This window comes from Moschus berezovskii, chromosome 11 (assembly GCF_049115385.1).
Source record: "Moschus berezovskii isolate FMDL1 chromosome 11, NW_MosBer_1.0, whole genome shotgun sequence".
Lineage (NCBI taxonomy): Eukaryota > Metazoa > Chordata > Mammalia > Artiodactyla > Moschidae > Moschus > Moschus berezovskii.
Window position 1 is genome coordinate 103967414 of NC_142470.1, and position 26272 is coordinate 103993685.

At 41.3% G+C, this 26272-nt stretch overlaps 1 protein-coding gene across 8 annotated transcripts in view; it reads left to right on the top strand.

The window, feature by feature from the left end:
- The window catches only part of AFF3 (ALF transcription elongation factor 3), a 643034-nt gene that overhangs the window by 503883 nt on the left and 112879 nt on the right, over window positions 1–26272 (top strand). For all 8 annotated transcript variants that reach the window (XM_088841644.1, XM_088841640.1, XM_088841642.1 and 5 more), the window contains one exon: window positions 1472–1523. In XM_088841644.1, the coding sequence (XP_088697770.1) occupies window positions 1472–1523 (52 nt within the window). The remainder of the gene's footprint in view (window positions 1–1471; window positions 1524–26272) is intronic.

Here is a 26272-nt window from a genome sequence, read left to right on the forward strand (position 1 = left end):
CACCAGGCTTCCCTGTCTTCACTGTCTCCCAGAGTTTGCTCAGACTCATGTCCATTGAGTCAGTGATGCCATCCAACCATGTCATCCTCTGTTGCCCTCTTCTCCACCTGCCCTCAATCTTACCCAGCATGAAGGTCTTTTCCAGTGAGTCGGCTCTTCACATCAGGTAGCCAAATTATTGGAGCTTCAGCTTCAGCATCAGTCCTTCCAATGAATATCCAGGGTTGATTTCCTTTAGGGTTGACTAGTTTGATCTTCTTGCAGTCCAAAGCACTCTCAAGAGTCTTCTCCAGCACCACAGTTTGAAAGCATGGATTTAACTTTCATGGACCCAAAAGTATGCTTTCCCACTGGATCTGTTATGACGCACCTGAGGGACGAGATGTTTCAGAAAGTTTCCTGCTACTTGATTTTTCCCCATCCAGGAAGATGGTCAGACGGTGATTCTTCTCCAGATCTTTGATGGGGAACACCAAACAACTGCACCAAGAACTCAAGTTTACTATTTTCTAGCTCTTGGCAATGGCAAGCCACTCCAGTACTCTTGCCTAGAAAATCCCATGGATGGAGGAGCCTGGTAGGCTACAGTCCGTGGGGTCGCTAAGGGTCAGACACGACTAAGCGACTTCACTTTCACTTTTCACTTTCACACATTGGAGAAGGAAGTTGCAACCCACTCCATTGTTCTTGCCTGGAGAATCCCAGGGATGGGGGAGCCTGGTGGGCTTCCGTCTATGGGGTCACACAGAGTCGGACACAACTGAAGTGACTTAGCAGCAGCAGCAGCAGCTCTTGGCAAGGTTCTGCCCATTCTCCTCCTCTGTTTCCTGCCAATAATAATAGAAATATGGCCGAGCCCCTGCCACATGGGAAACAATGAACCAATAATTATGGAATTAAAACTTCACAAGGAAAAGCACCCGTTTGATTTTGTTTGTTTAAAACCTTGTATTTTTGAAGCATCCTGTCATGTCCTATGGCTGTCCTGAGGGTTCATTTTCATAATGTGGCATTGGAGGAAAAGGGCTCGAAAGGAAACATTTTTTCAATAAGGAAATCTAATACACTCATTCCCTGTCCTTCACTATCTCCTAGAGTTTGCTCAAACTCATGTCCATCGAATTGATGATGATATCCAACCATCTCATCCTTTATAGCCCCCTTCTCCTCCCTACCCTCAATCCTTCCCAGCAACAGGGTCTTTTCCAGTGAGTCAGCTCTTCACATCAGGTGGCCAAAGTATTGGAGCTTCAACTTTAGCATCAGTCCTTCCGATGAATATTCAGGGTTGATTTCCTTTAGCATTGACTGGTTTGATCTCCAGTCCATAGGGCTGCAAAGAGTCAGACAACTTAGCGACTGAACAACAAAAACTACACTCATTACTGAAGCATTGCTCTAACACAGGTATTTTGGTGCTAAAGTCTCTTGAATTTGCTAAGTATCTGTACCTTTGTGTTCCCTCTTTCAGAATGCTAGAAGATGACCTTAAACTAAGCAGCGATGAAGAGGAGAATGAACAGGTAAGATTTTCTTTCATGTTGCAGTTCTTTGAATGTGACATGGTAGCGCTGACCCAGTATACAGTCCTGGGTGTTGAGTCATATGGATTGCAATACCCTTGGCTGCTGGGTGTCCTCTACTGATGACAGGATTCTGTGCCGTTCAGCCAGTCTGTTCAGATATAAATATCTTGGCCTTTAGTTTCCCTTAAAGCTATAATTCTGTATCTTCACGGTGTTGAAGCCAACAGCAGCTATTTACATGGAAGCCGCCTGGGATCAGGCTTCAGTGTGAGATAGAAACTTGTTTTGGAAAGGTTACTGGCTTTCTGGAGATCAAATGTGTGAGTTTCACCTCATCAGCATGCAGTAAGCATGCTGTAGCATTAAATATTGAGAAGTCTTCCACAGATACTATTAACAGTGAGCAGGAGCAAATGCAGAGGTAAGCTAAAGTGATGAATAAAAAATAATCACACTCAGAATAGCCTGTTTGTCTTAAGTGATAAATGTGCTTGGAATGTTCTCCTCTGGTGTTGATTTATCAGCTCCAGACATCAGTCAGGGGTTTATAAATACTCTTCTGATCAGTCAGTTAAGGTGAAAAAATACCCACTTAACATTCATCACTTTCACTTCTGCATTTCAGGAAATGTTTGTATTTTAAAGCAAGTTTGAAAACTTGAAAGACAGATTTTCCTCCGCTTCTGTTTCCTTTTTCTTGTCACTTATTTTGTACTGTATTAAGTTGGGGTAAATGTGATCGGTATAAAGACAATTCAGAGAGATTTTCTGTGTCATTTTTACATTTGATATGAGACACGTGCACTGTTCAGTTGATCTTGGAATAGTGAATTTTATGCAGAGGTATCAGGGAATGCCACTCGGTCACGCAGCCGTCTAGACATCCAAACGCAAATAAGGTACTGAGAGAGTGTGCCAAGGAGAGATCAAAGTCAGAGGAAATATCCAGGAAGAGCATCTGAGCTGTGGGGTCACAGAAGAGCCTCCCACCCCGTAAGAGAAGGCGAGGCATTGAAGAAGGGGCTGAGTACAAGACAGAGCTCCGTGCAGTTTGAAACTGGACGGGCCAGCAAAGAAAGGCCCGAGTGAAGGGGTTTTGAGGAACGAGGACCACTCAGGCTTTTGGTCGTTTAGAGACAGGTCCATCTGTTTCTGGGCACACCCAGCAGGCCAGACATGCACAACCTGATGATCTTGGCAGAACCAGGGAGTGAGTGGGTCATGTTGGTCATCATCTTTGTATCTATAAGCAAATGATCTCATCTCTTGTGTCTTTTTCCCCAGTGGATGTTCAGATTAAGTACATTCCACAGTAAGTACACTGTGGAATGTACAGCAAGGGTGTAGATTGTGTATACTTCATATCGGAAAAGTGGTTCACAAACTATTTCATTCAGCAAGTGTTAATTTGGAAAAAATTTCCTGGATTATTACCAGAAAATATGTCTACTGAAAACACAGTTTAAAAATTCAAGGATGGACCAGACAAATTGTCTAAGGCAGTGGAAACTTTCAGTTTACCCATTTTGCTTTATTGGCTACTCTGTTCCACTCTGTAGCCATGGAAAATACTGTTCTGTGAATTTACTGGTCAGGTCTTTCTTTTTGCTTTTGGTCCCTACATTTATACATCTTCCTGTCATTTGCAATGAAAGAATGAACGATTTTCATACCCTAATCCTCCCTTGTAATTAAGACTCCAGACAGTGGTTTTGTATATGGCAGTTTAGTGATTGTCCTAACACTGATTATATGTTACCCTTTGTGTGTATGTGTAGGTGTTTGTGTGTGTGTGTGTGTGTGTGTATAGCTTGGCCTTTATATAATCACAAAATTATAATTCTCATGCTTTTAAAAAAAGACTAATGGGACTTTCCGGGTGGCTCAGTGGCTAAAACTCCACACTTCCAATCAGGGGACCCAAATTTGATCCTGCAGGCAGCAACTAAAGATCCTACACGCCGCAACTAAGACCTGGCCCAGCCAAATAAATAAATAATAAAGTTTTTCAAAAGAAAAAAAGGAAAGTAGATAAAGAAAGACTGATGATACAGAATTTTGTTTTCTCTTCAAGACCAAAATATGACTGTGCCCCCAAAAGAGTGGAGGCTTTGCACACACACAGCACGCATGCACAGTCTGCCTTTCTCTGGCATGGAGAGATAATTAAGCATCTTTCATAAGTGAGTTTTTCAGACATAATCAGAGTCTGTCCCTAGCCCAAAACCTTTCAAGGACTGCTCCCTGCCTTGGTAAATGCAGTGCACTGAGACCCTTGGCCTTTTCTTACATGGCACCAGGCCGTCCTGTGACTGTGGGCCACCGGCCTGTGTAGCTGCTGTGATAAGGGGACTTCGACAAGAGAATAGAGTTGCTCCGCCTGTTTGTTTTTCAGAAAGTAGCCTCAGACTCAAATGCATTTGCATATTCCTGTCTAACGTTCCTTTATCCTCACAGCCTGTGTGCTCTCAGAATCAGAGGCAGGCCAGTTCACTGAGTGAGAGTGGGCTCAGCAGCCCGGCTTCAGCTCCCTGCTCTGCTCCCCAGTGGCCCTCCTGAACTGCTCCCCAGTGGCCCTCCTGAACTGCTCCCCAGTGGCCCTGCAGCCTTGCCCCAGTCCCTGCACTGCTCTGCGCTCCAGTGCTGCTCTTTGTGGAACTGGAATTAACATGAGGTCCCTGCAGCCCGCCACCTCCTCACAACCAGTGCTCACCTGTAAACGTCATATCACCAGATCCAACAGGCTTTTTCCTTCTTTTTACATCAACTGCCTGGAGAATCCCATGGACAGAGGAGCCCAGCAGGCTACAGTCCACAGGGTTGCAAGAGTTGGACACAACTTAGCGACTAAAGCACCACAGCTGAATATACCAGAGGAAAAGTTGGACTTCCCAGGTGGCGCTAGTGGTAAAGAACCTGCCTGCCAATGCATGAGACATAAGAGCTGTGGGTTTGATCTCTGAGTCAGAAAGATCCCCTGGAGGAGGGCATGGCAACCCACTCCAGTATTCTTGCCTGGAGAATTCCATGGACAGAGGAGCCTGGTGGGGAAAGGTCCATGGGGTCGCAAAGAGCTGGACACAAGTGAAGTGACTTAGCACTCATGCACGATAAAAGTTACACATAACTTCAGAGTATGACTTGATGAGTATTCGTAAACCACACCCATGTAACCAGCATCTGAATCAAGATACACACATGACCAGTCTCTCGGGTCTCCCACATCTCTTTCCAGAGTAACTACTCCTGATTTCTAACAGCGTATCATTGTATTTGCCTTTCACATTGACATCAGCAGGATTCTGACTGCATGCTGTTGTGTCTGGCTTCTGTCACTCAGCATTTTGTTTGTAAGACTCATGCATGATATTGCATATAAGTGAAGTTCGCCCATTTCCATTGCCGGATCCTAATCCATCATGTGCATATACTATCATTTGCTTACCCAACCTACTGCTGACAGACACAAGGGCATTTAGGGCTATCGGGACAGTGTTGTTACTAACGTTCTTGTACAAGTCTTTGAGGAGCATGTGGGAACGTTCTTGTTGGGTCTGTCCTCAAGAGTAAAAATGCTGTAGGATGTTCAGTTTGAGTAGATTATCCCAAACCATTTTCCCAAAATGGTTGTACCTTCTGACTCTGCCCCCAGCAGTGTTAGAGAATTCCTTTGGCTCTACATTTCCTCACATGCTTGTCTTTTTATATTCATGAGGAATATTGGTCCAAAGGTTTCTTTTTCTGTATTGTCTGTGTCTGGTTTTGACGTAAGGGTAATGCTGGCTTATAACATGAATTGCTAAGTGTTTTCTACTCTTCTTTTTCTTGAAGCAATTGTATAAGATTAATGTTAATTCTTCTTTAAATGTTTGTCAGAATTCTCCAGGGAAACCATGTGGGCTTAGAGACTTTTAGAAACTTAAATATTCTATTTTCTTGATAGTTAAAGTGCTATTCAGATCATTTCACATTGGATAGGTTATGGTAGTATGTGCTTTTCAAGTAATTAATCCATTGTGTCATTTTTTTAAAAGATTTTTTGACGTGGACCATTTTTTTAAATTAATGTATTTATTTTAATTGGAGTATAATTACTTTACAATATTGTGGTGGTTTTTGCCATACACCAACATGAATCAGGGAGCATGTGTATACATGTTCCCACCTCCCTCCTCCCTTCCCACCTCCCTCCCCACCCTATCCCTCTGGGTTGTCCCAGAGCACTCGCTTTGGGTGCCCTTCTTCATGCATCAAACTTGTCCTGGTCATCTATTTTACACAGTGTTTCTGTTTTATGTTTTGGATTTTGACCCCAAGGCATGTGGGATCTTAGTTCCCCAACTAGGGTCTGAACCTGCACCCCTTGGGTTGGAAGGTGAAGTCTTAACCACTGGATTGCTAGGGAAACAGTCCCTATGGTGTCATTTAAACTGTCATATTTATGTGTGTAGAGTTGTATTGCTTCATTGTCCATTTGAAGTCTGAATCTATAGTGATAGCCCCTGTTTCATTCTTTAATTCTTTTTAAAAATTTTTAATTTGTTAATTTTTAATTGGAGAATAGCTGCTTTACAATATTGCATTTGCCTCTGTCATATGTCAGTATGAATCAGCCACAGGTATACGCATGTCCCCTCCCTCTTGAACCTCACTCTCACCTCCCACCCCATCCCACCCCTCTAGGCTGTCAGAGCCCCTGATTTGAGCTTCTTGCATCATACAACATATTCCTACTGGCTATCTATTTTGCATATAGTAATGTATATGCTTCCATGCTATTCTCTCAATTCATCCCACCCTGTCTTTCCTCGACTGTGTCCACAAGTTTGTTTTCTATGTCTGCGTCTCCATTGCTATCCTGCAAATAGGTTCATCAGTACCATCTTTCTAGATTCCATGAAAGTGAAAGTCACTCAGTTGTGTCTGACTCTTTGTGACCCCATGGACTGTCCATGGAATTCTCTAGGCCAGAATACTGGAATGGGTAGCTTTCTCTTCTCCAGGGGATTTTCCCAACTCAGAGATCAAACCCAGGTCTCCTGCATTGCAGGTGGATTCTTTACCATCTGAGCCACAAGGGAAGCCCAAGAATACTGGAGTGGGTAGCCTATCCCTTCTCCAGGGGATCTTCCTGACCCAGGAATTGAACTGGGGTCTCCTGCACTGCAGGTGGATTCTTTATCAGCTGAGCTACCAGGGAAGCCCCTGTAAATGCATTAGCATACAATATTTGTTTTTCTTTTTCTGACCTACTTTACTCTGTATAACAGGCTCTAGGTTCACCACCTCATTAGGACTGACTTGAATGTGTTCTTTTTTTGTCTAAGTAATATTCCTTTGAATGTGTATACCATGGCTTCTTTATCCATGCCCCTGTTTCATCCTTAACACTGACCTTTATTTTTTTCTTTGTCAGTCTTACTAGAGGTTTATCAATTTTATTGCTCTTCCCAAAGAACTAGCTTTTTGTTTCACTGATATTCTCTGTCAGTTTTTCTGCTTTCCATTTCACTGATTTCTTGCCTTTATTATTTCCCTCCTTGCACTTGTTTTGGATTATTTTGCTCTTTTTTTTCTGCTTTCTTGAGGGAGGCTAGATTATTGATTTGTGATTGTCCTGTTTTAAGAATAGTCATTTAGTGCTATACATCCCAGCAATGCTATAGCTACATCTCATAAATTTCTCTGTTTGTACTTTCACTGTAATTGAGTTCAGAGAGACATCCTCTTTGATGCTTTTAGAAGTGTGTTGTTTTATTTCCAAGTGTTTGGAGATTTCCTGTGATCTTCCTTGTATTGATTTCTAGTTTGGTTCTATTGTGGTCTAAGAATACATCCTGTGTGATTTCAGTTTTTATAAGTATATCGATTACTTTTTATGGCGCAAGATATGGTCTACATTGGTATATGTTTTATGGGACTTGAAAGAATGTATATTCTGCTGATGTTGGATGGAGTGTTCCATAAATGTCAATTAGAACCTGTTGGTTGATGTTGTCCTTGAGTTATTCTATCTCCTCGCTGACTTTCTGTCTAGTTGCTCTATCAGTTGTTGGGAGAGGAGTGTTGAAGCCTCCAACTGCAATTGTGGATTTGTCTGTTTCTCCTTTCCAGTCCATCAATGTTTTCACATCCCTTGTTTTACTGCTGTTATTTTGTGCACACATTTGGGATTGCTGTGTCTTCTTGGTGGATTGACCCTTTATCATTATTTATGTGCCACTCTGGGCTTCCCAGGTGTCACTAGTGGTAAAGAATCTGCCTGTCAACGCAGGAGACATAAGAGACTTGGGTTCGCTCCCTGGGTTAGGAGGTTCCTCTGAAGGAGGGCATGGCAAGCCTACTCTAGTATTCTTGCTTGAAGAATCCCAAGGACAGAGGAGCCTGGCAGGCTACAGCCAGAGGGTTGCAAAGAGTTGGACACAACTCAAGCAACTTGTCACACATGTTCCACTCTAGCTCTCCTAAATTTCTTTGTACTGATGTCTACTTTACCTGATATCAATGTGGCAACTGTTGGATTCTTTTAATTAATGTTTGCATGATATAACTTTTCCCATTCTTTTACTTACAACTTACCTATATTGTTATATTTGAAATTAGTTTCTTACAGACAACATATGGTTGTCTTATCTTTTATCCTCTTTACAATTGCTGTCTTTTAATTCAATGTATTTGGACCACTTACATTAATGTAATTATTGGTCAATAATTAAGGTAACTAATCAATATTCCGTCTGTGGGGTCACACAGAGTCGGACACGACTAAAGCGACTTAGCAGCAGCAGCAGCAGCAATGTTACATTAATGATATTAATTATGATAAGACAATCTATCATTTTATTTTTTGTCTTCTGTTTGTTCTCTTTATTTTTTCATTTTTCTGTTTTCTTTTTCCTGAATTTCTATAGGTTCCCTGAACTTTTTATAGAATTCCATTTCTGTTTATGTATAGTATTTTTGAATGTATCTCTTTGTATAGCTTTTTAGTGCCTGTTCTAGGTATTACATTATATATACATAACAGTTCACTGGTGATGGAATTTTTAAGTTTTCTCCCTTCAGTTCAGTTCAGTCGCTCAGTCATGTCCAACTCTCTGTAACCCCATGAATCGCAGCACGCCAGGCCTCCCTGTCCATCACCAACTCCCGGAGTTCACTCAAACTCACCCCCATCGAGTCAGTGATGCCATCCAGCCACCTCATTCTCTGTCGTCCCCTTCTCCTCCTGCCCCCAATCACTCCCAGCATCAGAGTCTTTTCCAGTGAGTCAACTCTTCACATGAGTTGGCCAAAGTATTGGAGTTTCAGCTTTAGCATCAGTCCTTCCAATGAACACCCAGGATTGATCTCCTTTAGAATGGACTGGTTGGATCTCCTTGCAGTCCAAGGGACTCTCAAGAGTCTTCTCCAGCACCACAGTTTAAAAGCATCAATTCTTCGGTGATCAGCTTTCTTCACAGTCCAACTCTCACGTCCATACATGACTACTGGAAAAAACATAGCCTTGACTAGACGGACCTTTGTTGGCAAAGTAATGTCTCTGCTTTTTAATATGCTATCTAGGTTGGTCATAACTTTCCTTCCAAGGAGTAAGCGTCTTTTAATTTCATGGCTGCAATCAGCATCCGCAGTGATTTTGGAACCCAAAAAAATAAAGTCTGACACTGTTTCCACTGTTTCCCCATCTATTTGCCATGAAGTGATGGGACCAGATGTCATGATCTTAGTTTTCTGAATGTTGAGCTTCAAGCCAACTTTTTCACTCTCCTCTTTCACTTTCATCAAGAGGCTTTTGAGTTCCTCTTCACTTTCTGCCATAAGGGTGGTGTCATCTGCCTATCTGAGGCTGCTGCTAAGTCACTTCAGTCATGTCCGACTCTGTGTGACCCCATAGACCGAAGCCCACCAGGCTCCCCTGTCCCTGGGATTCTCCAGGCAAGAACACTGGAGTGGGTTGCCATTTCCTTCTCCAGTCTGAGGTTAGGATCCTGTAATTACCTCCATCACAGAGTTGATAATGTGAGATTTAGTCATCTATCTTCCTGACTTCTTGAGTGAATGACCTGAATATTAGTCTGTGCCTTATCCATCTTTACTTCCCTATTGCATACCATGCTCACTGGCATTGAGCAGGAAAGTGTCCTCTTCCTGTAACCAGATGGACACAACTACCTTTCCCTTCACTCATCTTCTCCCTTCTCCCTATCACAAGAGGACACTGCCTTCCTCTTCTCAAGAGTTTCAGTTACGTGGGGACTCACTCCTTGAACTGTTTTCTGCCCCTCCTTTCCACCAGAACTACTCACTGGGTCACAGTGTCTGCAGTGGGTCTGCAGAGCCACATGTGCTGGGCTCCTTTCAGGCTTTTTCCCTCTGAAGTCTCTTTTCAGAAGACTTGCAGCATTGGAAACTGTTGGTTATTCCACTTTTCTGGAGGTTTCTAATGCCATATCCTCCTTGTTTCTTCCCCGTCGTCTTCTCAGACTCCTTTGCTGACTGCTCCTCCTCCAGCCAGTCTTGAATCTTGGAATCTTTCATCATTTATTCGTGATTTATCTTCCCCACTTCCTCTGTCTGTCGGTCTCTCTCAGGGTGATCTCATCAGTTCCCATGACCTTCAGTTTTTATATGCTCACAATTTCTGAAGTTGTATCCTCAGCTCAGAGCTCTCTTCTGAACCACAGACCTGTTTGAATTTTCCACTTGGATGTCTCTCAGGCATTTCAGATCCAGTCTGTGCTAAACTAGAGTTCTGGTTTTTGCCACCCCTCTCCCTGCCCACACACAAATATGTTCCCCTTGTGATTGTTTCCATTTCTAACCTAGAACTGCCAGACACCCAGTTGTTCAAGTCTGGAAACATCGGACTCATCCTTGATGACGCCCCTGTTCTGCACTCCAATGTTAGTTTTATCTCCAAGTTCTATAAATTCACAGCTGTTAGTCCATCCATCTCACCTCTTTCCATCCCGACTAGTCTAAACCAGTCCAGTAGGAACCAGCATATCTCTCTTCTTACCCCTCTATGATATATGGGGATCTTTTTTAAAAAGATCAAGTCAGATCATCAAAATCAGATCAAGTCATTCCTTAATCTAAAATCTTAAATAGGCTCCCATTCCACTTGGGGTACAATCCAAAGCCCATAGGGTAGCTGACAGCACCCCTACACAGCCTGGCTTCTCTCAGGGCTTCCGCTTCACTTCACATTGAGATGGGTCCTGGTATTTCCACTCCATGGGTCTTATTTCAGCTCCTCCATAAAGTTGAGCTCAGGTGGCTTAGGGCCTCCATAGGCCTCTCCTCCCTCATTTTTTGTCCTGCTAATACCTACTCATCTTGGAGGTACAGCATAAATTCCACTTTATCAGGGAGCCTTAAGTAATCTAACTTGGGCCCCTTGTTAGTCCTTGTCGTGATAACCTAACTTTTCTTCTTAGGTCTCATCATAATTTTAGTTATACATTATATTTACTTTTAAAAATATCTCTACCAACCAGATTGAAGTTTCCTGAGGGGAAGGGACTGTATTTGGCACAGCAGACGTGCTGTGTATTTGCTGAACGGATATGTGAATGATGCATAATGTTAAGTTGAATTAAGAGTACTTCCTGATGTCTATTGTTCAGTATCAAAGATGACTTTCGGTCTATTTCTTTTATTAAACACTGTGATTTTTCAAAGTAATCTTATCAGAAGATCAAAGGTGTTGACAAGACAAAAAGCACAGACCTAAGGTCAAAAATTGTAGATAAATACACAATTCACCTATCTATTTAGGAGAAAAACATTTATCCAGTCTCTGTAGAAACGTCAACAACTGCTCTGTGTTCAGGCATGTCCGATTCTCTGTGACCCCATGGACTGTAGCCCGCTGGGCTCCTCTGTCCTTGCGATTCTCCAGGCAAGAACACTGGAGTAGGTTGTCATGCCTTTCTCCAGGGGATCTTCCTGACCCAGGGATTGAACCCGGGTCTCCTGCATTGAGAGCAGATGCTTTACTGTCTGAGTCACCTGGGAAGCCTACAGCTTCATTCCAGGGCATACTGAGGTTATAACTTTCCAGAAATCTCCGAAACCAAGAGAATGGATTTCTTCACAGACTCCTCTTTCACACACTGTAGAATTTTGACTGTAATCTCTAGAACTGGAATTGTGATCAGGTTTAATGAATTTGGAGGTTTAAGGAAAATGGATGTTCAGTGATGAAAGGGAAAGAGGAGAGATTGGCTTGAAGCTCAACATTCAGAAAACAAAGATCATGGCATCTGGTCCCATCACTTCATGGGAAATAGATGGGGAAACAGTGGAAACAGTGTCAGACTTTACTTTTTTGGGCTCCAAAATCACTGCGGATGCTGACTGCAGCCATGAAATTAAAAGACGCTTACACCTTGGAAGGAAAGTTATGACCAACCTAGATAGCATATTAAAAAGCAGAGACATTACTTTGCCAACAAAGGTCCGTCTAGTCAATGCTACGGTTTTTCCAGTGGTCACATATGGATGTGAGAGTTGGACTGTGAAGAAAGCTGAGCGCCGAAGAATTGATGCTTTTGAACTGTGGTGCTGGAGAAGACTCTTGAGAGTCCCTTGGACTGCAAGGAGATCCAACCAGTCCATTCTAAAGGAGATCAATCCTGGGTATTCATTGGAAGGACTGATGCTAAAGCTGAAACTCTAATACTTTGGCCACCTCATGCGACGAGTTGACTCACTGGAAAAGACTCTGATGCTGGGAGGGATTGGGGGCAGGAGGAGAAGGGGAAGACAGAGAATGAGGTGGCTGGATGGCATCACTGACTCGATGGGGGTGAGTTTGAGTGAACTCCGGGAGTTGGTGATGGACAGGGAGGCCTGGCGTGCTGTGATTCATGGGGTCGCAAAGGGTCGGACACGACTGAGAGACTGAACTGAACTGAACTTAGTCTCATGTTTATTCTTATAATTTTCATACTCTTGCCACTCAAACTAGAAATAAGACAGATGATTTGAGAGTCAGATTTCTTGTTTGGGTAAATTAAGGAAGGACACAGAATATGTGTGGCACCTCCTTGCCTGTGACCCTTGGTTTTAACATTTCTGGACACCAGTGTTTCTTTGGAAGAAAGTGATGGAGTTAAAAGATTTAAGACAAAGTGCTTCCTGAAAGTACTAAGTACTAAAGGAAGTTTTTGGTGGATTTGAAAGGGAGAGATGAATTATATTGCATATCTTCCCATTCAGTGAAAAAATGAGTTCTGGGACTTCCCTGAAAATCCAGTGGTTAAAACTCCGTGCTTCTACTTCAGGGGTCACGGGTTCAATCCCTGGTTGGGGAACTAAGATCCTAAATGCCACTCATTGAAGCCTAAAATAAAAGTAAATAAATAAAAGGCAAGTGTAAAAAATGAGTTCTGCCTCTCAAGTGAGGAGGGGGAGCTTAGGCGGTTGGACACAGCAAGTACTTAGTTGAAATTATTATAGTTAAGGTGTAAGGACAAGGCCATGTGATTAAAACATTCAACAAGGAGCAGCTGAGATGGTGTCAACTGCAGACAGTGTTTCAGAGATGACAAATACATTAACTCAGGGAAGTAAGGCACAGGGATCCAAATTGAATGGCTGTTTGTGTGCCTGCAGCTTCCAGTAATTACATTATCCACACATATTAGGCAGTCTTTTCATTTTAATTATATAACTGCATTTTTCTCTTTAAATGAGCATGGTTTATCCACTTAAACTGACAGTTTTAATTTTACAGACAGTGATCATGGGATATAATCTGCAGAGGGAAATTTTCCTACTGGCATCATTTGCTTCTCACAATGAAGAAAAGTTACCTTTTAATCCCCAATCAATATTTGGAGAGCACACAATTAATTTAATAGATGTCCGCATAGTTAACATTAATCTGCAAGTTAAAGAGCCAGTTCTTTGCTTCTTCTTAACTCATAGAGTGCTAATAATCTCTCTCAAAAAGGATCTAGTCGTCTGAGAAAAATGCTAAAGCTTCACTCATCAAGGTGTCAGGATTATAGGTGAGGCTGCTCTGAATGCTGAATTACAGTTCTTACTGCTTTTTGTTAACGTTGGTTTTTTATGAAGAAGCATGCGGAACATTCCCATCTCAATTTTCTGCTCTTTACCGTAGAGGTCACTGGGTAAGTAACATCAGCTCTGGGTGTAATATTAAAAGCAGATTGCCAATTGTAATGGCCGCTGCTCATTTTCTCCCTTGTTCCTTTTTAATACAACAATTGCATAACAGAAAGCAGAGCTTTTCAGAACCTCTGAAGCCATCAGCAGGGCATGCCCATCACTCACCAAATGAATCAGCTGAATGACATGAGGTGTGGAGTAAAAATACAGGAGGTTTTTGCAGCCCAGCTCCACTTCCCTGGGTGCATTTTTCTTCTGGGATCAGCTTGGTGGATGCTGAAGTTCTTGGCCTGCGAAAATTTATTACCCGCAGAGTCAATCTGCATTCAGGCGGCCAAGTCTGAATAAATAGAGTCATTGTGCTTGTCTGGGATTTGTGGCCAGAGTTCATCCAGTCAACTTGACATTCACATCTCAGGAGATTCATAAAAGCCAACACCCTGGTATGTGCTCTTGATTCCTGCCAAAATTGTGTAGAATTATATAAACAGGAGTTGAAGCAGTAATCGGGACCAGGTTTGAGGGCTGAGGCTCCAAAATCAAGTTTCTGCTACATTAGAAATGACCTGTATCATAGATGGGATTTGTAGCCAACAAGAACCAAAACATTTTTCCATAAAAGTCATTCTCAGAATAATCTTGAATGCCTACTAAATGTCAGATATCATGCAAGATGCTGGCTTGTCAGTCTTGATGAATTACACATTTGTAATGTTCATTATGATCATTTAACCTGAAAAATCCAAAGTACTTTTTAAATGCTGGGAAATGCCCTGTTCTCAATGACTGTACAAAAAAGTATGTATTACATATATTAAGTGAGAGTCGCTCAGTCATGTCTGACTCTTTGAGAGCCCATGGACTGTAGTCTGCCAGGTTCCTCCATCCATGGAATTCTCCAGGCCAGAATACTGGAGTGGTTAGCTGTTCCCTTCTCCAGGGGATCTTCCCAACCCAGGGATCAAATCCAGGTCCCCCGTATTGCAAGCAAATTCTTTACCATCTGAGCCACCAGGGAATGTATATAATATATGACATATATTAAACCTAATAGCAAAAATAGAAAAAAGGAGTAGTTTATGTTTGTTTTTATTTTTAGTCTTTCATTAGTGTTGTACCTAAGCTACCTATCCAGTTTAATTACACTGATAGATTGGTTTCTTGTTAATATGGAAACAGAAAAGTAACTCTCTTTGAAAACGATCAAATCTTTGTCATATGAAGTAATCATAATTCAAACCTTGAGTCACAGTCAGTGAAACACCAGTGTTCACCAGGAGGTTTTTGTCTGTTTATTTGTTTAATGACCCTAAGGTTTAGTTAGGTGATATTTTATACATAAAATTTTACTATCACCAGGAGCAAATACAAAATTCTTTTAAGATGGCCAGTTTTATTATATGATACCACTCTTTTTTTTAACATTTTGCTTTATATCAGAGTATAGCCAATTAACAAACAATGTTGTGACAGTTTCAAGTAAACAGTGAAGGGACTCAGCCATACATATACATATGTCCATTCTCCCCAAAACTCCCCTCCCGTCGAGGCTGCCACATAGCATCAAGCGAAGTTCCCTGTGCTTCACAGTAGGTCCTTGTTGGTTAACATGATGCCAGTCTTTATAAACATCATTCGTGAGAAGCATAAGCATAGATGGGGATACACAAGAATGTAGTTAAATCTTTTTTTTTTTGGAGGCTAATTATTTTACAATATTATATTGGTTGGTTTTGCCATACATTGATATGAATCCGCCCCAGGTGTACATGAGTTCCCCCTCCTGAACGCCCCCGGCATTTCCAAAACTGAAACAGTCAGCCAACCTAAATGTCATGGAGCTGAGATATACCAAGGCCCACAACCTTGTCTTCTAACTTTTTTTCTCAAACCTCCTCTGGGGACCTGAGATTGATGGAAGCTTGTGTCCATTCAGCTTGGACCATGGAATGTGACTCATTTCAGTCTGAGGATCCTCAGTGGGTATCTGGAAAATTAGAAAATTATGTAGAAATTAAAAGGTGATCCATTAAATTTGGGCAAACACACAATTAACACAAAAATGGAGAATCATGGCTTTGTTAAGCTGAAGAATTCAGAGGAAGCTACACTTTGGAAACTAAGCCAGGCTTTTTTAACGGATATCAGAACCACCAAAAGAGACTCCATTCAGAAAACAGAAGAAGATAGGCATGCTCTTCTCAAATGAAGCCACTGGCCCTGCACTGGTTGGCAGAGGAAGTGGAAATCTCCCTCCAAAGGACTCTGATAAGAGCCCTTCGTCCTGTGACTTCTATGGGTTTTTTCCTTCAGTGGCATTTGCAGAGGCGCAGCCCTTCAGAGGGGGTGCTCCCTGGAGTCTGTGCTATCACTCATACCCAGCCTCGGGGGCCCTCACATGGGAGAGGCTCTCCCCACAGTCATTCCGGTTTCTGGTCCAGATATGCGCTTGGAAAGCTTTATTTGTGTTTGTGTTTTTCCAAGTGGGGCCAGTTATCTCAGAAGCACAGCATTCCTCAGGAGACCATCTTAGGCTCTTGTTTCTATAATACGGGGAACAAAATAATTTGCAGGAATTCAGTGGGCACTTGCAGCTCCATCCTGGGCAGATCTGTAGCTGAAAGATTGTGCTGAGTGAAACCAGATGATCTTTAAGGAGCAGATCAAGGACTTACCAGGTGGTCCAGTGGTTAAGACTCCATGCTTCCCCAGCCGGGGTCACAGTTTCTATCCCTGACCAGGGAACTAAGATGCCGCATTCCACAGGGCCTGGCCAAGGAGAAAAATAAAAAAAGAAGCAGACCAGACAGTTTCTGAAATGTCATCAGACATGGTCCTCATCTCACAGAAAAGTGCTAGAGTATGAGGCCGCCGGAATCTCTCTCTGGGGACGTCTCTGGGTACCTCTCCTTTCTACCTGGACTTTGTTCCTTTTTTAAATCAATCTTTATTGGAGTATTATTGCTTTACAATGTTGTATTAGTTTCTGCTGTACAGCAGAGTGAATCCCTAATACATATATATCCACTCGTTTTTAGATTTCCTCCCCATTTAGGTCACCAGAGAGCATTGAGTCGAGTTCCCTGTTCTAGTAAGCTCTCATTAGTTATCTATTTTATGGCATTCAGACACTCAGTCATGTCTGACTCTTTGCAACCACATAGACTATAGCCTTCCAGGCTCTTCTGTCCATTGGATTTTTCAGGCAGGAATACTGGAGTGGGTTGACATTTCCTCCTCCAGGGGAGTCTTCCCAACCCAGGGATCGAACCTGAATCTTTTATGTCTCCTGCATTAGCAGGCTGACTCTTTACCACTAGCGCCACCTGGGAAGCCCTATCTATTTCACGCATAGTCTCAATAGTGTATATATGTCAATCTCAATATCCCAATTCATCCCACCTTCCCTTCCCCTTTGGTATCCAAAAGTTTGTTCTCTACACCTGTTTCTCCATTTCTGCTTTGCAAACAAGTTCATCTCTAACTGGACTTCATTCTTAAAAGTCCAAGGCAGTTGAAGGAAAAAGACGCAATTACACATGTTATATGTGAAAAGATTTTCAAGTATAAACCATCAAGCAGTGGTCACTTGAGAGGTGAAAAATCCTAACACCAATAATAAAACAATCAGAAATACTTCAGCCTTCTCTTATGTTATCTAATTGGCTTGCAAAGTGAAATTATGAGGCTCTTTCCTAACCGTGACAAACCCATTTTTACATTCAAATATTGCTGCTTTGTCTAATTCAACAGGATGTGCTGTGAAACAGAAAGTCAGACTTAGATTTTGGTTCTTCAAGCACAGGTTGCATTTTTAACAAAACTATCAAAATATGTATGTTCCTTTCATCTTGTCTTCAGACAAGAACAAAGTAGCATCTATCTTCTGTACCCCTGGGTCTAGGATGCATTCATAGTAACGAATCACATACTGGAGCAAGGGGAAGTGAATGGGACTCCACCAAGGCATAGAATGAAGGTAACATAAGGACTCTGTTAAAAGCTCCAAGAGGCATTTGGCAAACCCGCCAAAGCAGGGAGTGAGCAATCCCAGTGTCCGCCTGCTCTGCCAAAGATGAGGGTTATTAATGGGCTGTCGTCATCCTGGCTGCGCTCAAGGTCTGGCCTGCACTGAAATTGCCCTGTGCGAAGATTCGAGGAGTTATGATTGACCGAAGCCCTGAAGAGCTGGCCAGAAAGCCAGGCAGCCACGTAGAACCTGCAAGGTCTGGATTGCATCACCCTGCACACTCCCAGTTTAGCCTCCCACTCCCAAGAACCAGGAACACAGTTCATGTACTACTCAGAGAGGGTCTTGGGGCAGCTCAGCCGTCAATAGCTGTTGATCTTATTTGCATTCACTTTGAAGTCTAGTCAAGGCTATGGTTTTTCCCGTGGTCATGTATGGATGTGAGAGTTGGACTGTGAAGAAAGCTGAGCGCCGAAGAATTGATGCTTTTGAACTGTGGTGTTGGAGAAGACTCTTGAGAGTCCCTTGGACTGCAAGGAGATCCAACCAGTCCATTCTAAAGGAGATCAATCCTGGGTGTTCACTGGAAGGACTGATGCTAAAGCTGAAACTGCAATACTTTGGCCACCTCATGCGATGAGTTGACTCACTGGAAAAGACTCTGATGCTGGGAAAGGTTGGGGGGTGTAGGAGAAGGGGACGACCGAGAATGAGATGGCTGGATGGCATCACCGACTCTGTGGACATGAGTTTGAGTGAACTCCGGGAGTTGGTGATGGACAGGGAGGCCTGGCGTGCTGTGATTCATGGGGTCACGGAGAGTCGGACACGACTGAGCGACTGGACTGAACTGAACTGAACTGAAGTTGATAAACATGTGCGTGCACACACACACACACACAGACTCACTCGTGTGGAAGGTGCTATTGCTTTGCCAACACTGTCCCAGAATCTAAACGCTTCTGCCACTCTCACTGACCTTGGATCTTGACCACTGAGCTTGGATCTTTCACCTTCGCCCCACAGCACCAGACCTGACCTGGGCAGGCACTTCCTTTACATATGTGGTCCTGTTACAGTGAGCCCTGGAAATTTAAAAAAAAAAAAAAAGCTTCCCTGGGGAGTTTCTTGCAGGCTCTAAATAACCAATATGCTTCTGCCTAGAAACCTCTTGAGGAATCAAGATTAATCTCAAAAACATAAAGCCCTCCTGTCTTTAGGTCTTTGGGAGACACTTCAGAGATGACTCCTGCACGAGCGTCCCCAGAGCAATCCCACCTCCGGGTCTGTCCGCATCTCCTCTGTGTCCCACCAGTCCTCTTGGCTGGGACGGGCGGGACCCGAAATGCATCTGGGCCCCTTCCCGTCAGTCTTTGCCCGAACAGCCCACAGCTCAGCAAAGGCAAGCCCAGGGCGCTCTCTGGCACTTTGTGTGTCCGGTGGTCTAACTCGCTCACTCTGTGACCATAAGCAAGCCAGCTTTAGGGAACCTCTGTCTCAGGTCTTAATGTCAGTAGACAAAAATGCTAAAGTAGATTTTTTAAAAAATTTTTAAACAAAGAACTTAATCAAAAAAAAAAAGGGAGAAGACCTAAATAGACACTTCTTCAAAGAAGACATACAGATGGCCAACAGGTACATGAATAAATGCTCAGCATTGCTAATTATTAGAGAAATGCAAATCAAAAACTACAATGAGGTATTGCCTCACACCAGTCAGAATGGCCATCATCAAAAAGCCTGCAGATGATAAACGTTGGAGAGGGTGTGTAGAAAAGAGAACCCTCCTACACTATTAATGGGAATGTAAACTAGAGCAGCCACTGTGGAGAAGAGTAAGGAGAGTCCTTGGGAAACTAAAAATAGAATTAACCATATGATCCAACAATCCCACTCCTAGGCATATATCTGAAAAAGATTAAATGCTAATTGAAAAAGACACATGCACCCCAGTGTTCAGAGCAGCACTATTTGTAATAGCCAGGACACAGAAGCAACCTAAGTGTCCATGAATAGATGACGCGGTATATATACACAATGGAGTATCAGTCATAAAAAAAGAATGAAAAAATGCCATTTGAACCAATGTGGATGCACCTAGAGATTATCATATTAAGTGAAGTAAGTCAGAGAGACAAATCCCATATGATGTCTCCTACATGTGGAATCTAAAAAAGGGTAAAACAAATGAACTTGTATACAAAACAGAAACAGACTCACAGACATAGAAAACAATCTTGTGGTTACCAAATGGGAAGAGGGGAGAAATAAATGAAGAGTATAGGATTAACAGACACTTACCACTATATGCAAAATGGCTGAACAACAAGGACGTACTGTATAGCACAGGGAACTATACTCAGTATTTTGTAATAGCCTATAATGAAAAGGAAGCTGAAAATACATATATATGCATATATATTTGTGTATAAAATATGTATGTATGAATCACTTTGCTGTGTACCTGAAATTAACACAATACTATTGTAAAGCACCCATGCTGCAATGTTTTAGAAGTATTTTAATAGAAATAGATACTTGCGTAAAATTATTAAACTATATATGTTAACATCCTCCCCTTCCCTTCCTCCTCTTCCTCTTCCCCTTCTCTCCACAAATGTTCTTTGTTTACATTGCTGGAAGATTCTTTTAATTTATTTCTAATTTTTTTTTCAATGCCATTCTCCCAAATCATCCCACCCTCACCCTCTCCCACAGAGTCCAAAAGACTGTTCTATACCTCTGTGCTAATTTATTTTTTAATTGAAGTATAATTGCTTTACAGAATTTTGTTGTTTTCTGTCAAACCTCAACATGAATCAGCCATAGGTATACATATATCCCCTCCCTCCTGAAGCCCCCTCCCATCTTCCTCCCCATCCCACCCCTCTAGGTTGATACAGGGCCCCTGTTTGAGTTTCCTGAGCCATACACCAAATTCCTGTTGGCTATCTATTTTACATATGGGAATGTAAGTTTCCATGTTACTCTCTCCATACATCTCACCCTCTCCTCCCCTCTCCCCATGTCCATGAGTCTATTCTCTATGTCCTTTTCTCCATTTCTGCCCTGATAAATAAATTCTTCAGCACCATTTTTCTAGATTCCATATGTATGTATTAGAATATATTATTTATCTTTCTCTTTCTGACTCACTTCAGTCTGTATAATAGGTTCTAGGTTCATCCACCTCATTAGAATTGACTCAAATGTGTTCCTTTTTATGGCTGAGCAATATTTCATTGTGTATATGTACCACAACTTCTTTATCCATTCATCTGTCAATGGACATCTAGGTAGCTTCCATTTTCTAGCAATTGTAAATAACGCTGTAGGGATCAATGGGTTACATGTATCTTTTTCAATTCGGGTTTCCTCAGGGTATATGCCTAGGAGTGGGATTGCTGGGTCATGTGGTGGGTTTATTCCTAGTTTTTTAAGGAATCTCCATACCGTCTTCCATAGTGGCTGTATCAATTTACATTCCCACCAACAGTGCAAGAGCGTTTGCTTTTCTCCACACCCTCTCCAGCATTTATTGTTTGTAGACTTTTTGATGATGGCCATTCAGTCTGGTGTGAGGTAATATCTCATTGTAGTTTTGATTTGCATTTCTCTAATAATGAGCAATGTTGAGCATCTTTTCATGTGTTTGTTAGCCATCTGTATGTCTTCTTTGGAGAAATGTCTGTTTAGGTTGGGCTTCCCTGGTGGCTCAGATGGTAAAACGTCTGTCTGCAATGCAGGATACCTGGGTTCGATCCCTGGGTTGGGAAGATCCCCTGGAGAAGGAAATGGCAACCCACTCCAGTACCCTTGCCTGGAAAATCCCATGGATGGAGGAGCCTGGTAGGCTATAGTCTATGGGGTCGCAAAGAGTCAGACATGACTGAATGACATCACTTTCACTTTTTCCCACTTTTTGATTGGGTTGTTTGTTTTTCTGGTATTGTATGAGCTGCTTGTATATTTTGGAAATTAATCTTTGGTCAGCTGTTTCATTTGCTATTATTTTCTGCCATTCTGAGAGTTGTCTTTTCACCCTTGTGAAGAGTTTCCTTTGCTGTGCAGAAGCTTTTAAGTTTAATCAGGGTGCCACTCGTTTATTTTTGTTTTTATTTCCATTACTCTAGGAGGTGGATCATAGAGGATCTTGCTTTGATTTATGTCATCGAGTGTTCTGCCTATGTTTTCCTCTAAGAGTTTTATAGTTTCTGGTCTTACATTTAGGTCTTTAATCCATTTTATCTTTGTGTATGATGTTAGGAAGTGTTCTAATTTCATTCTTTTGCATGTAGCTGTCCAGTTTTCCCAGCACCATTTATTAAAGAGGCTGTCTTTGCCCTATTGTATATTCTTGCCTCCTTTGTCAAAAATAAGGTACCCATAGGTGCATGGGTTTATTTCTGGGCTTTCTATCTTGTTCCATTGGTCTGTATTTCTGTTTTTGTGCCAGTACTGTACTGTCTTGATGACTATAGCTTTGTAGTATAATCTGAAGTCAGAAAGGTTGATTCCTCTAGCTCCATTCTTTCTCAAGATTACTTTGGCTATTCAGGATCTTTTGTGTTTCCATATGAATTGTGACATTTTTTGTTTTAGTTCTGTGGGAAATGTCATTGGTAATTTGATAGGGATCACACTGAATCTACAGATTGCATTTCATAGTGTAGTCATTTTCACAATATTGATTCTTCCTACCCAGGAACATGGAATATCTCTCCATCTGTTTATGTCACCTTTGATTTCTTTCATTAACGTCTTACAATTTTCTGTGTACAGTTCTTTTGTCTCCTTAGATAAGTCTATTCCTAGATATTTAATTCTTTTTGTTGCAGTGGTGAATGGGATTGATTCCTTAATTTCTCTTTCTGATTTTTCATTGTTAGTATATAGAAATGCAAGCAATTTCAGTGTATTGATTTTGTGTCCTGCAACTTTGCTAAATTCACTGATTAGCTCTAGTAATTTTCCGATACTATCTTTAGGATTTTCTATGTATAGTATCATGTCATCTGCAAACAGTGAGAGCTTTACTTCTTTTCTGATCTGGCTTCCTTTTAGTTCTTTTTCTTCTCTGATTGCTGTAGCTAGGACTTCCAGAACTATGTTGAATAATAGTGGTGAAAGTGAACACCCTTGTCTTGTTCCTGATCTTAGGGAGAATGCTTTCAATTTTTCACCATTGAGAATAATGTTTGCTGTCGGCTTATCATATATGGCCTTTACTATGTTGAGTTAGGTTCCTTCTATGCCCATTTTTTGAAGAGTTATAATCATAAACGGGTGCTGGATTTTGTCAAAGGCTTTTTCTGCATCTGTTGAGATTATCATATGGTTTTCATTTTTCAGTTTGTTAATATATATCACATTGATTGATTTGCATGTATTGAAGAATCCTTGCATCCCTGGAATAAACCCAACTTGATCATGTTGTATAAGCTTTTTAATGTGTTGCTGAATTCTGTTTGCTAAAATTTTATTGAAGATTTTTGAATCTATGTTCATCAATGATATTGGCCTGTAGTTTTCTTTTTTTGGTGTTGTTTTTGGTTTTGGTATCAGGGTGGTGGTGAACTCATAAAATGAGTTTGGAAGTGGTCCTTCCTCTGCAATGTTTTGAAAGTTTTAGAGGGATAGGCATTCACTCTTCTCTAAATGTTTGATAGACTTCTCCTGTGAAGCCATCTGGTCCTGGGCTTTTGTTTTTTTTTTTTTGGAAAATTTTTATCACAGCTTCAGTTTCAGTGCTTGTGATTGGGTTGTTCATAATTTCTATTTCTTCCTGGTTCAGTCTTGGAAGATTGAACTTTTCTAGGAATCTGTCCATTTCTTCCAGGTTATCCATTTTATTGTCATATAGTTGTTCATAATAGTCTCTTATAATCCTTTGTGTTTCTGCATTGTCTGTTGTAACCTCTCCTTTTTCATTTCTAATTTTGTTGATTTGATTCTTCTCTCTTTTTTCTTGATGAGTCTGGTTAAAGGTTCGTGAATTTTGTTTATCTTCTCAAAGAACCAGCCCTTAGTTTTATTAATCTTTACTGTTGTTTGTCTCATTTCTTTTTCATTTATTTCTGCTCAGATCTTTATGAGTTCTTTCCTTCTACTAATTTTCGGGGGTTTTTGTTCTTTTTCCAGTTGTTTTAGGTGTAAAGTTAGGTTGTCTATTCTATGTTTTTCTTGTTTCTTGAGGTAGGATTGTATTGCTATAAACATCCATCATAGAACTCCTTTTGCTGCATCCGATAGGTTTTGATTTGTCGTGTTTTCATTGTCATTTGTTTCCAGAAATTTTTTTATTTCCCTTTTGATTTCTTCAGTAACCTGTTGGTTATTTAGAAATGTGTTGCTTAATCTCCATGGGTTTGTGTTTCTCACAGTTTTCTTTTTTCTTGTAATTGATATCTAGTCTCATAGCATTGTGGTCAGAGAAGATGCTTGATATCATTTCAATTCTCTTAAATTTACTGAGGTTTGATTTGTGACCCAAGATGTGGTCTATCCTGGAGAGTGTTCCATGTGCACTTGAGAAGGCTATTCTTCTGCATTTGGATGGAACGTCCTGAAGATATCAATGAAATCCATCTTATCTAATGTATCATTTAAGACTTGTGTTTCCTTATTAATTTTGTTTTGATGATCTGTCCGTTGGTGTGAGTAGGGTGTTAAAGACTCCTACAGTTATTGTGTTACTGTCAATTTCTTCTTTTATATCTGTTCATGTTTGTCATATGTATTGAGGTGCTACTATGTTGGGTGCACAGATATTTACAATTGTTCTGTCTTCCTCTTGGATTGATCCCTTGATCATTATGTAGTGTCCTTCCTTATCTCTTGTAATATTCTTTATATTAAGCTCTGTTTTGTCTGATATGAGGATTGCTACTCCAGCTTTCTTTTCCTTCCCATTTGCATGGAATATATTTTTCCATCCTCTCACTTTCAGTCTATATGTGTCTTTAGGTCTGAAGTGGGCTTCTTGTAGACAGCATATATACGGGTCTTGTTTTTGTATTCATTCAGCCATTCTGTGTCTTTTAGATGAAGCATTTAATCTATTTACATTTAAAGTAATTATTGATATATATGTTCCTATTGCCGTTTTCTTAATTGTTTGGGGTTGATATTGCAGATCTTTTTCTTCTCTTGTATTTCTTGACTATATAAGTCCCTTTAACATTTGTTGTAAAGCTGGTTTGATGGTACTGAATTCTCTTAACTTTTGCTCGTCTGGAAAGCTTTTTACTTCTCCGTCAATTTTGAATGAGATCATTGCCAAGTACAGTAACCTTGGTTGTAGATTTTTCCCTTTCAGTACTTTAAATATATCCTGCCATTCCCTTCTGGCCTGCAGAGTTTCTGCTGAAAGATCATCTGTTAAACATATGGGGTTTCCCTTGTGTGTTACTTGTTGCTTTTCCCTTGCTGCTTTTAATATACTTTCTTTGTGTTTAGTCTTTATTAGTTTGATTAGTATGTGTCTTGGCATGTTTCTCCTTGGGTTTATCCTGTATGGGACTCTTTGTGCCTCTTGCACTTGACTGACTATTTCCTTTTCCATGTTGGGGAACATTTTCAACTATAATCTCTTAAAAAATTTTCTCATACCCTTTCTTTTTCTCTTCTTCTTCTGGGACCCTGATAATTCGAACGTTGGTGCATTTGATATTGTCCCAGAGGTCTCTGAGACTATCCTCAGTTGTTTTTTTTTTTTTTTTTTTTCATTCTTTTTACTTTATTCTCCTCTTCAGAAGTTATTTCCACCATTTTATCTTCCAGCTCACTGGTTCATTCTTCTGCTTCAGATATTCTGCTGTTGATTCCTTTAGAGTATTTTTAATTTCAGTAATTGTGTTGTTTGTCTCTGTTTATTCTTTAATTCTTCTCAGTTCAGTCGCTCAGTCGTGTCCGACTCTCCGCGACCCCATGAATCACAGCACGCCAGGCCTCCCTGTCCATCACCAACTCCCGAAGTTCACTCAAACTCATGTCCACAGAGTCGGTGATGCCATCCAGCCATCTCATTCTCCGTCGTCCCCTTCTCCTCCCGCCCCCAACCTTTCCCAGCATCAGAGTCTTTTCCAGTGAGTCAACTCGTCGCATGAGGTGGCCAAAGTATTGCAGTTTCAGCTTTAGCATCAGTCCCTCCAATGAACATCCAGGATTGATCTCCTCTAGAATGGACTGGTTGGATCTCCTTGCAGTATAAGGGACTCTCAAGAGTCTTCTCCAACACCACAGTTCAAAAACATCGATTCTTCGGCGGTCAGCCTTCTTCACAGTCCAACTCTCACATCCATACATGACCACGGGAAAAACCATTGCCTTGACTAGACGGAACTTGGTTGGCAAAGTAATGTCTCTGCTTTTTAATATACTATCAAGGTTGGTCATAACTTTCCTTCCAAGGAGCAAGCGTCTTTTAATTTCATGGCTGCAATCAGCATCTGCAGTGATTTTGGAGCCCAAAAATATAAAGTCTGACACTGTTTCCACTGTTTCCCCATCTATTTGCCATGAAGTGATGGGACCAGATGCCATGATCTTTGTTTTCTGAATGTTGAGCTTCAAGCCAACCTTTTCACTCTCCTCTTTCACTTTCATCAAGAGGCTTTTGAGTTCCTCTTCA